Raw genomic sequence first — 12,408 nt, 5'->3', positions numbered from 1 at the left:
AGGGATATTTCAGCTCAGTGTGGGGAGAGGCAGTCTGTGTGGGTTCATGGTCCAGAGCCCAGATCTGATTTCATCTCCCCTGATTTGAGTCCTGGCTCTGTCCCTGAAAAGCTGAGTGATCTCAGCCACTAGAAATGGCTTACCTGAGTAACCCAAAAGATTCAGATCAGCTAGGCAGTTAATTGGATCCAGGACACTTTCTTCATGAATGATGCATAAGCCAATGATGGATACAAAAAGCTTTGCTAAGCCTATTGATGTTTGGTGTGTAAGACATTGAAGATTTTCAGTAAAATGAATACTCTTTCAGTTAAAAAAAAAAAAAGAGCTGTGTTATACTAGGAACTTATTATAGTTAGTGTTTCTGAGCCCGAGTTTTCTTCTCTCTAAAATAGAGGCAATAACCACACTTACCTGTTAGGTTTAAATGATCCAGGACTTGGAAGTGCTTCATGCAAGGCCTGTTTAAGCTTCAGGGCCCATTAAACCTGGGTCCTTCTCTAAAATTGTGTGTTGTGCCAATTAGGGTCATTGGTCTCATTTTAATACGAGCCCCAGGGAAGGAGCTCAAAGAGTGAGGCCCATTTGGTTCCTACTAATGAGGCAATCTTCCTTGTAACCTTTTCCCAGCTTCCTGGAAAACGGCCGGCTGGTTGGTCAGTACAAGCAAAAATTGACGTGTACCTGTGGCTGGGCTCCACCAAACACTCTAGCGCCATTTTGAACAACTTGCCAGCAGGCTATGAAGCAGAAATGTCCTCCAAAGTGGCTGGCACCCATCAGCCACCAGCCAATCTGTTCTACAAAGGTATGATGCCCACTGGGCCAAGAGGGTCATGAGCTGTCTCTGGTGGGCTTCTAAGAAAGCAGTAAGGAGAGGTGAAATGTGTGAGTTGCTTGCACAGGGTCAACTTATTTGCCTCTCTTAATACAATATGTAAATTTTCTTTCTGACCTTCCGATGTCCATTTAAAAAGAATGAAGTCATTCAGCATATCTAGAGTACACATTTTTCTCATTGCATAGAGTGTAATAAGTTTCTTTGTAGGTGGACGATATAGATTGAGTTTGTATTTTAAGCAAAAGATGTCTTTTAAAGAAACATCAGTAAATTCTTGTGTTCATAGGATCTGTGGAATTTAAGCAGATTTTCTTTTACATGGCATTAGGGTTTTGACCCCAAAAGAGCAGGCATTTACATTTTCCAGTAATGACCCGATAGGAACTGATATCATTGGGGTCACTTGTGTTTCTTTGGTTTTGGGCTACTTTTATAAACTCAGCATGGTCTATGTAATCCCTTCTTCTACACAGATATTTTCAATGAGTGCCATCATGTTTACATTTTCACATAATTCTTTTCCATTTTTTTATTGTGGTGAAAGTCACATAATATAAAACACACTCTTTGTATCATATTTAACTGTACAGTTCAGTGGCAAGGGCTTCCCAGGTGGCTCAGAAGTAAGGAATCTGCTGCCAACGTAGGGGACATAGGAGACAGGGGTTCAACCCCTGGGTCGGGAAGATCCCCTGCAGAAGGAAATAGCAACCCACTCCAGTATTCTTGCCTGGAAAATCCCATGGACAGAGGAGCATGGCGGGCTGTAGTTTATGGGGTTGCAAAGAGTTGGACATGACTGAGTGAGTAACATTTTCACTTTACCCAGCTAGTAAACTATCTCCAAACTCTTCTTTCTTTCCATTGCTTCCCATCTTGTCGTTAGAGAGTTTTCATCTTTGGGTGAAAACATCCACATCAAGTTATCTTTTTATTTTTATAGACATTATCTCTAGAGACCCAAAGTACATATTTGCTGGACATATATGTACAAAGTACGTAATGACCCTGGACATATTTGCTGTCCCACCTATTCACAATTCAGAGGAGAGGAGAGATTTTTCCCAAAGCTTTCTGATCCTCTGAAGCATGTTCTTTTCACAGGGTGACCTAATAAACTCTCTCTGCTGTACCCAGACATTGATGGCTTTGGCCGCCTTCCACACCTCCTGGAGAATTTGGTCTCTTCATTCATTTAATGCTTCAGAACATATTCATTCAACCAATAATACCAATAATTAGTTTGCCCCTGCATATCGAAGGCACTTTCATGCATTGGAGAAGGAAATGGCAACCCACTCCAGTATTCTTGCCTAGAGAATCCCAGGGATGGGGGAGCCTGGTGGGCTGCCGTATGTGGGGTCGCACAGAATCAGACATGACTGAAACGACTTAGCAGCAGCCGCATGGAAGGCACAGTGGGAAAACTAGTGAGGGTATGTCGAACCGAGTGAGAGCTGATCCTGGCCCTCTGAGGGGCCCGTAAGACGTGTCTTTAATAACCACACGTGGAAAACGAGCCATAGCCCAGAGGTGGACCACGCATGAAAGCAAAGAGGAAGCCACTTTTCTAGTCTAGGGAACAGAGCTGGTAAGACTCAAGGTTTCAGGAAAACAAAAACCTAGACTACAACCATGTCGCCCCCTGGAGTTGTGCACGGTCCTGTCTATGGCTGCACTGGGGGCTCTGCTGACATTCAGGGGTTTAGCCACCTCGGGGGGAGCTGGCGGACGTTCTCAGGGGATGAGCCATTCTCAAGTTCCCTCCTAGCTGAGAGATGTGCCACTGATGCAGCCTATTAAGGAACACGTGGGCTCTCTCTTGACACACCCCAATCAGGAAATTCCTAAACCATCCGCTGAACATTTCTTTGTTTACTGTCCCTTTTAAGGAGCTCTGTTGTGTAAGAGAGTTAAAGGCAACAGATGAATATAAAAAACAAGAGAAGCCATGTGTCAAGGATCATGAAGTCCATGGACCAAGGAATATGATTAAGTCACCTCCTCCTTGGGGTTCCCCACCATCCCCTGGTCTGCCCACCCCCTGCCTGCAGCCCTCTCTCTGCTGCCCAGCCCATCAAGCAGCTGTGCTCACTCCTGCCTTTCACCTCCCACGTCCTCTGCCCATATCTCCTGCAGGACACTCAGCCCCGGCTCCTGTCACGAATTGATGTACTTGGCTTATCATCTGCCTCCTCCCTGGAGCTCCCCAAGGGTGGGGGCCCTTTAAGCTGCTTCAGAATCCTCAGAGGCCAGAACTGCACCTGGTACACTGTAGGCACTCAAAATGCTATTGGCTGGCTGAATGGTGGATGGACGGCTCAAAACTTTATTGAGTTTATTTTTTAAAAGCTTTTTATTTTATACTGGACTATTGGGCTTCCCAGGTGGCACTAGTGGTAAAGAACTTGCCTGCCAGTGCAGGAGACGTAAAAGACACGGGTTCGGTCCTTGGGTCAGGAAGATCCCCTGGAGGAGGGCATGGCAACCCACTCCAGTATTCTTACCTGGAGAGAGGAGCCTGGTGAGCTACAGTCCATAGGTTCACAAAGAGTCGGACACAACTAAGGCAACTCAGCAGGCATTCACACATAGCCAATTAACCATGCCGTGATAGTTTCAGGTGGACAGCAAAGGGATTCAGCCACACATACGTATCCATTCTCCCCCAAATTCCCCTCCCTTACTGAGTTTATGGAAGCAAAGACAATTTGTGGAATCATCCCTTTCTTATACACACACACCCCAGTGGAAACAGGAGAATTACTAAGAGATAAAATATGGTACTTTATTTTTTAGTTGAAGTCTAGTTGATTTACAATATTATATCATTAGGTGTACAGAATAAGGATTCAGTATTTTTGCTGAATTATATTCCATTATGTTATTATAAAATAATATGGCTATAATTCTTTGTGCTGCACAATATATCCTGTTGCTTATCTATTTTATACATAGTAGCTTGTATTGGTTCATCCCATGGCCCTTATTTGTCCCTCCCTCTGTCCCTCTCCTCTTTGGTAACCACAAGCTTGTTTTCTATTAATATATCTGTGAATCTGTTTCCATTTTGCATATAGATTCAAAACACCATGATATTTCAGAAAGAGATTTGGACTTTGTAACCTGACAGAAATGAAATCCGGGCTCTGGCATTAGCTGTGCAATCTTGGAAATGTATCTTAGCCTCTTTGTGAGCCATTTCCCTCATGTAGAAAATGAAGATACTGATGTATATTTCATGAGTTGTTATGAAGATTAAAACCCAAAATGTGGTGAGAGCAGCAAGGAGAATGCCTGTCGCCAAAGTACCCATGACCACAACCCCTTCCCCCATCTTCCCTGTGCCCATTTCGGTCTCTGCGGCTGTCGTTGCTTGTGGTCTCCCTCATCTGTTTCTGGATGCACCCACAGACACACAGCACACACAGGCACCCACCCACTCACACTCACCGTTCCTAAGAAGCCCACTAATATACACCCTTTCCCATTATTTGTCCACAGATCGTCACGTCTTTCAGCTGAGAGCTCACATGTACCAAGCCCGGGGCCTCATCGCAGCTGATAGCAATGGACTCTCAGACCCTTTTGCTAAGGTCACGTTCCTTTCCCACTGCCAGACCACAAAGGTAACCAGGGAAGCCCCCTCCTTTCTCCTTGCAGCCCACTGCTGAGCCACAGCAGGCCCCAGGAAAGAAAAGAGAAAAAAAAACAAAACAGGGCACATTGCAAATACTTGTGTCTCTAGATGTGTAGGTATTTTCGACCCAAAAACATGGATGCAAGGAAGGACAGATATGGGGAAGGTCTACTGATCCAATATGATCTGTTGTCCTAAAGCCAAGAGGTCAAGTACCTGAAGCAAAGGCAGATTGGGGGAGGAAAGAGGGATGAGGAGGGAAGGAAGCTGGCATCCTGAGCTGCTCCTGGAGTGATGGGCACAATGCCCATCACAGTGGGAAAACGAATGAACGAGAAAATAGTGCAATCGGCATGAGGCTTGTGCTGTAGTCTCTACTGAGGGGTCTCGGTGGGGAGGAAAGCTTTCCTGCTTTGTGGTCAGGAAGCCCTAGACTTTGTATTTCCAGCTGGGGGTCTTGGCACACTTTTAACCCCTCTGCAATTCAGTGTCTCTAGAAAATACTGCTTCCTGATGGATGCTATGAGGATTCAAGGAGATGGATCTATACCTGTTTCCTCTGGTTTCTTCTTTTCCTGTGCACCGAGTCCTGACATGTGAAAAGAGGCCCTAATCAGCACATGTCCAACAGGCTGCTTTTCTCATGAGATCATGTTCTCTAAGGGTTTACTCTGTTCTCTGAGGATTCACTGTTTTGAGGGAGGGGAGCTCAGTAAAGGCTTTGCCTAACTCTGGGAGTTAAAACAGAATTAGGACACAGCGAGCCCTGAGCTTACATTCTATTTTATCTGCTCTCCAGCTGCCTTTATTCACTAAACCTTCATTCATCCTCTTAAAATAGGACTGTTGAGAAGAATCAAAAAGTTAAGTGTACAAAGAGATTGATAAGTAGTGGCCATTCCATTGGCTTATATTAAGAGGGCTGACATTTCTCTCCAAATTGAGGCCGTAACCTGGGAGAATGTGTTTTGATTTACAACACAGATTGAGGTCATCCTATGAACTAGCATCTTGTCCATTTCACCAGCTCCAGAGGAGTGAGGAGCACTTGATCTGTGCCAGCTCCCAGGCTGGACTCGGAGGAGCTGGGGCACCAGACTCTGAGCATGCACAGTGTAGGATCTGGGTGTGGGGCTGGGCAGTTCTTTGGCAGATGAGTTGGGTACACTATGCTAAACCCCATGGTACTGGACCCCAAGAGCCACTGGAGAGAAGGGTTGGCTCTGCCCGGGAAGAAAGTCAAGAGAGACCTCAGAAGGAGGGTGACTTCATCCTCATTTAGTGAATAATCATGAAAACCTGAAGATTTCAGACTCCTTTCTCTTCCCTGTGTTTTGAGAGGCATTATGTAGTATAGCGATTAGGAGTATCGACTCTAGAGCCCTTGATTAAAGGGAGGAGGAGAAGGGGACGACAGAGGATGAGATGGTTGGATGGCATCACTGACTCGATGGACATGAGTTTGAGCAAGCTCCGGGAGTTGGTGATGACAGGGAAGCCTGGCATACTGTAGTCCATGGTGTTGCAAAGAGTCAGACACCACCAAGCGACTGAACTGAGAGCCCTAGTGCCTGAGTTCAAGCCTGAGCCCTTCCATTTATGAGCTGTGTGACCTTAAGCAAAATCCTCTTTGTCCTCAGTTTCTTCATTTCTGTATTTGTTGCCGTAAAAAAGGGATGGTGGTATTGTATCTGCCTCCCAGAGGGGGCATCACCCAGGATAGTGTCTTGTTTATAACAGCTCCTGGGTAACTGCTTGTTAATATTGCCACTGAGGCTTGCCACCAGAAGCAAGGGAGATTCTCAAAAGGGGGGCCCCTGGAAGCCTTCTCTGCCTGCACAGCCTGGAGTTCCAGGTCCTCCGAGGTGATCTCAGGGCTGGAGGGTGGAGGGGGCGGGCAGTGGGTTTGAGTGAGTTCCCTCAGCTGACGTGTAACTCTCCTTCTGTTTTGCATCTCTGTACAGTCTCTTCATTTGATTTAGACTCACATCTCAAAGGGCTTCCCTGGTGGCTCAGACAGTAAAGAATCTGCCTGCAATGCAGGAGACCCAGGTTCAAATCCGGGGTCAGGAAAATCCCCTGGAGTAGGAAGTGTCTACCCACTCCAGTATTCTTGCCTGAGAATCCCCGTGGACAGAGGAGCCTGGTGGGCTACAGTCCATGGAGTCGCAAAGAGCAGGACACGACTGAGTCACTAACAGTTTCACTTCTTTTCCCAAAGGGACAGATGACGTTTATTTACCAAATAATCATTTGAAAGGGAAAACAATTTCTGTTGAATCCTGGACTTTGCCTTCATACTTTTTTCACGTGAGTGTACGTTCCTTGATTCTTTGTCTCGTCACAACAAAGATTTGGAGTGACGGACATTAAAGCCCCCTTGGCATGTCAGCTCTCAGGTCTTGGATAGACCGTGTTATAGCTCTCAGGTCTCGAATGGACCATGTTATAGCTCTTAGACAAATCAGTGTTACAGCTCAGCGTTACAGCTCTATTTTATTTAGAAGATAGCAGGAAAATCCATCTTCGAGGCGTGAAGGCACGTCGATCTAAAGACACGAGGAGAAGAGCGCCCGCTGGGCCTGTCCTATGTAAATTGGGCCAGCCAGGAGTGTTGTTTGTTTTACCTGAGGTCCTCACTCTGGTCCTCAGACCTTCTTTTGTTTCATATTAGCGGGCTTTTCCCTTCCTTGTTTTGTAGCCACCGCCATTTTGGACTCCTTTTCCCTGTTCTACCTACCTAACACTTTTGAACCAAGTACCTAATTTTTATTAATAATAATAATAACTGTCATTTACTGAAAACTACTTCTGTGCCAAGCACAATGCTAAGCTTTTTATATGCATTTTTGTTTACATCTAACTGCAGCCCAAAGGTTTAGGATATTGTTAGTGTCCTCTATCTGCAGATGGGGAAGGTAAGGCTTGGAGACTCTTTAATTATTAATAGAAGGTGGTAGAGCCAAGTTATGCCGGGAACTCAACTGGTAAATAATCTGCCTGCAATGAGAGAGACCTGGGTTTGATCCCTGGGTTGGTAAGATCTCCTGGAGAAGGGCATGGCAACCCACTCCAGTATTCTTACCTGGAGAATCCCATGGACAGAGGAGCCTAGTGGGCTACAGTCCATGGGATTGCAAAGAGTTGGATACGACTGAGTGACTAACACCTGTAGAGCCAAGATGGATACTCAGGTTGGTCCAATTCCAAAGTCATTTTGCTTAACCACTCTGCTTCCATTTTGGACCAATACAATATAATAATGCATATATATGGAATTTAGAAAGATGATAATGATAAGCCTGTATACGAGACAGCAAAAGAGACACAGATGTATAGAATAGTCTTTTGGACTCTGTGGGAGAGAGAGAGGATAGGATGATTTGGGAGAATGTCACTGAAACATACATTATCATATGTGAAATGAATCGCCAGTCCAGGTTCGATGCATGAGACAAGATGCCTGGGGCTGGTGCACTGGGATGACCCAGAGGGATGGGATGGGGAGGGAGGTGGGAGGAGGGTTCAGGATGCAGAACACGTGTACACCTGTGGTGGATTCATATTAATGTATGGCAAAACCAATACAATATTGTAAAGTAATTAGCCTCCAATTAAAATAAATAAATTTATATTAAAAAAAGAAAACTGAAAAAACAAAAAAGAAAGGTTTCTAGATTCCCTCTCCTGTTTCAGTGTGTGCTGCCTCCGTAGGATTAGTCTTTGTGTGACATGCCCAGCTCTTGCATTCTTCAAGGTGGAGAAGGCTGAGCTGGGGGGCCCTACAGTCATAGCTGAGCTGGTCCACCATTCACCTGTAAGCACGTGTCTGAATGTGTTGGTCCAGGAAAACTGACTCTGAAGGATGGGTTCTGCAGCCAGTCCTTCATAAGTGACCTTCCCAACCCAGGGATCAAACTCACATCTCTTACATCTCCTGCATTGGGAGGCTGATTTTTTACCACTGCGCCACGTGGGAAGCCCCTTATATGTGACTTAATGGTATAAAAAAGTTCAGAAGGGGAAGCCAGCTATTCCAGACACCACCAAGGACATGGAACTTGGAAATCTTATGGTGATAGAGTAAAGGGAATGAATGAGAGACGGCTCCCAAAGAGAAAGACTTTGGGGACAGAAGGGGAGGAAGACTGCGTGGCTAAGATGGAGCTTGGAGGAGAAGGACGGGGATCTTAGCAGGTGGGGAGTGTGGAAGCTGGGATTTCAAACAATCAGGTGGACGCTGAGTCCTGAGGAACAGGTGGTCTCTTATTAGACACGAGTTACCCAGTGACCAAGACTGGCATGCAGTAGGTAGTCAATAAATATTCACTCATTTATAAATGTGTGTGGCTGGGGTTGATTGGGGTGGGCAGTAAGCACTTATTGAGTATCTACTGTATGCCAGACACTTAATACGTTTATCTTAGATGATGGTCATAACAACTCTACAAGGTAGGTACTAACTCCATTGAAGTGAGTGAGACTAAGGTTCAGAGGGGCTGAATCACCTGGTCAAGTTGGCCATAGGTGGATGGTGAAACCAGGGCTCCATTGTAGGGGTGTCTCTGAGACTAAAGCTACACTCCATCCATGACATCTCACTCCTTCTTCAAAGAGTTAAACTTCAGTTCAGTTCAGTTCAGTTGCTCAGTCATGTCCAACTCTTTGCAACCCCATGGACTACAGCAAACCAGGCTTCCCTGTCCATCGCCAGCTCCCGGAGCTTTCTCAGACTCATGTCCATCGAGTCAGTGAGGCCATCCAACCATCTCATTCTCTGTTGTCCCCTTCTACTTCTGCGTTAAACTTCAGTGTCACTAGAATCTCTCCAGCAATGTCATTGAACCAATTTTTAAAGCATAACCTCTGAAGGAAGCCCTGAGAAAGTGAGGTGAGTTGTGCTCACCTTGGCAGAGAAGTTGTTATGGAGTCCAAGCTGGCTCTGCTCGCTGCATGACAGGTCAGTGAATCCTAGAGATGAGGGGTTGAGGCAGGGAAGAGACTTTAATCGTTGAGCCAGCTGATGAGAAGATGGCAGCTATCACCTCAAAATAACCATCTTGTCAGGGCCTGGTTGCCAGGTGCTTTTATGGATCAGAGATGGGGAGAGGCGAGGAAACAAAGTAAAAAGACTATTCAATCTTTGCAAATAGCCCCTAGAATGGCAAGCCTCAGGCAGGGGGACGTGTTAATTTCATTTCCTTAGAGTCCTTGCCAGGTGTAGGGCTCAGGTTACGTCCCTGAAGCAAGCCATTATGTATGTTTATAATAACAAAAAAGGGTTAAAGTCAAAGAAGCAGATCCAGTGTAAATTTAAATTTAACCCTTCCTGGTTACAAAGTGGGAGAATGTACTTTTGCTTAGGTGAGCCTTTCAGTACCTCTCAAAGGTGGCCACATGTCCTTTCACTCATGGGACAAGCCAATACCCACTCATTAGTTCATGCAAGTAGCTATCGAACACCTGCTCAGCACAGGATGCCATGTGATACTGGACACCGTGCCAGCACTTTGAAGGAATAGATATATAATGAATGAAAGATTGAATGCTAGCCTCTGGAATCTTACCAAGTGGCAATTACAGCCCCAAGTGCCAAGGAAGCCATCAGAACATTTCTGTAGGAAAGATGCTGTGAGACTCATAAATTGCTTTGGTATCACTCTCTTGGGGGCAGCCTGCAAAAATGATCACATTTTTATTTTCAAAAACAACCTGAAAACACATGGTTATTGTGATGTCAGTCTCCTTCACAGGGGAACTTAGCATTGCAACGGTAACTTCTGTTCGTGAGTTGGTGGAAGCCATTCTTTTCCTGTCCAAAGAATTAAGATTTTCTCTGGAACATAATGTTCAAAACCTCACTGTGTGAGAGGCATAAAATACTCCAAAGGCAAAAAAGCGAGGAAGGAAGTTGTGGAATGCGCGATACTTTTATGGCTCACATAAAAAAGAGCCATAAAAATATTATTTCGTGATCACAGTGCAAATGATTTAAGGCCGTGACTTGAAATGGCTCTTGATGTAAAACTCTGAGATGACAGTTTTATTTGGACCTTGGAGCCTGAGCAGTTAGTTAGTTCGTCCAGAGGCTCTCTCTAATCCCTCCTAGAAAGAGTGGCGCGCAGTGGAAATTTCCTCAGGACCCAGCAGCCGCTGTGTGGTCTGCATTATGCTGTGAAACTGTCCATTTGCCTGAACTGCCTGGGAGGCTGTGACTGTGGCCTCTTTCCAGTACTCAAGTATGAATGCAACAGTTTTTGCCTAGTTGCAAAGTCCACCCATCCTGCAAGCAGGCCTAGCTTCTAGCTCTGTGACACTGGCAAGTTTGCAAACATCCAATAAAATAGAGGATGCCAGTCCATCACACCCTACCTTCTAAAGGTACTGCTTGAATGGCCTGGCAGGGAGCTCTGAGCCACTTCTGGTGAGACATTCATGGTTCTGGACAAATTAGGTAGTTTGGTTGTCCTTCCGTTTCCCATCTGCATAATGGGTGCAGCTAATTTCCACTGTCACAATTTGCTATGGAGGAAAGAATGATGTCATGCAAAATGGTAAGGATTATTTTGAAGACCCTAGTCAGTTCAATACAGTCAGGTTAAGTAGCCAACAGCAGTAGAATTCCACAGGAATATTAACTCGAGAATCTGCTTTCGAGTATTTGATGACACAATTTTATTTGTTAACAAATGAAGAATCACTAAATCTCCTTCATCCTCAGTTTAGCCTTTCCCTGGGCTTCCCAGGTGGCACAGTAGTAAAAGTATCTGCCTGCCAGTGCAGGAGATGCAAGAGACACAGGTTTGATCCCCGAGTCGGGAAGATCCCCTGCAGGAGGAAATGGCAACCCACTTCAGTATGCTTGCTTGGAAAATTCCATGGACAGAGGAGCCTGGCGGACACGGGGTTACAAAGAGTTGGACATGACAGAACAAGAACAACCAAATGGAGATAATATTAGCATCTACTGGGTGAGGATGGATGAAGTTAGCGGTTTGGGCCAAAGGATCCAGGTTAAATCCTGGTTCTGCCACATGATCACTCTGGACAAGTGAGCATTGGTTTATGTTTCCACCTCCCAGAATTGTTGGGAAGTTTGAGCAGGACAGTGTATGTAATGCACCGCAGCCAACACACAGTACATGCTCAAGGAAGGGTAGCTGGTGTCATGATGGAAGCACTACTGTGAGGATTAAGCTGGAATTATGCTTGCAAATGTCTTCCCTGGTGGCTCAGATGGTAGAGAGTTCTCCTGCAAAGCAGGGACCCAGGTTCAATCCCTGGGTAGAGAAGATGCCCTGGAGAAGGAAATGGCAATCCACTCCAGTATTCTTGCCTGGAGAATTCCAAGGACAGAGGAGCCTGGTGGGCTACAGTCCGTGGGGTCGCAAAAAAGTCAGACACAACTGAGTGACTTTTACTCTTACACTCGTGCTTGCAAATAGGGTGGCAATCAGGTGGGGTACTACTCATGAAATTTAGGTAAGCTCCTCCAGGGCAGGGAGTCTGCAAGCCTAGCATCAGGTACTTAGTAGTATGTTAATTTCCTTTGTTGCTTGAGTGTTGATCAAGTGAGCAATGCTGTTAAGGATATGTCCTCTTTACCCTTCCCAGAGCCCCCTCCAACTCGATCGAATGAGCCTTGGCTTTTCTCTTGGCCCCACCTTACAGGTCATTCCCGAGACCCTCTCCCCCACCTGGAACCAGATGCTCCTGTTCAATGACCTGGTGCTGCATGGAGACCAGAAGGAGCTGGCAGAATCCCCGCCCTTAGTGGTGGTGGAGCTGTACGACAGTGATGCGGTGGTGAGTGTCTCAGGGCTGCCCCGACCGGCTTCACCAAAAACACTCTTGTTTTCAGCCACCTTCCTTTCTTTATCCGGCCTGGGATGGTGCCTGGACGCAGTCCTCATCTGGGAAAAACACT

At 45.8% G+C, this 12,408-nt stretch overlaps 1 protein-coding gene across 1 annotated transcript in view; it reads left to right on the top strand.

Moving 5' to 3' along the window:
- Positions 1 to 12,408, top strand: part of FER1L6 (fer-1 like family member 6) — a 171,101-nt gene that overhangs the window by 95,592 nt on the left and 63,101 nt on the right. Inside the window, exons 20-22 of the mRNA XM_040261856.1 lie at positions 631 to 808; positions 4,346 to 4,470; positions 12,153 to 12,287. Of these exons, the coding sequence (XP_040117790.1) occupies positions 631 to 808; positions 4,346 to 4,470; positions 12,153 to 12,287 (438 nt within the window). The remainder of the gene's footprint in view (positions 1 to 630; positions 809 to 4,345; positions 4,471 to 12,152; positions 12,288 to 12,408) is intronic.

This window comes from Oryx dammah, unplaced genomic scaffold, assembly GCF_014754425.2.
Source record: "Oryx dammah isolate SB20612 unplaced genomic scaffold, SCBI_Odam_1.1 HiC_scaffold_19, whole genome shotgun sequence".
Taxonomy (NCBI): domain Eukaryota; kingdom Metazoa; phylum Chordata; class Mammalia; order Artiodactyla; family Bovidae; genus Oryx; species Oryx dammah.
Note: the sequence above shows the minus strand (reverse complement) of the source record. Positions and strands in the feature narration are given on the sequence as shown.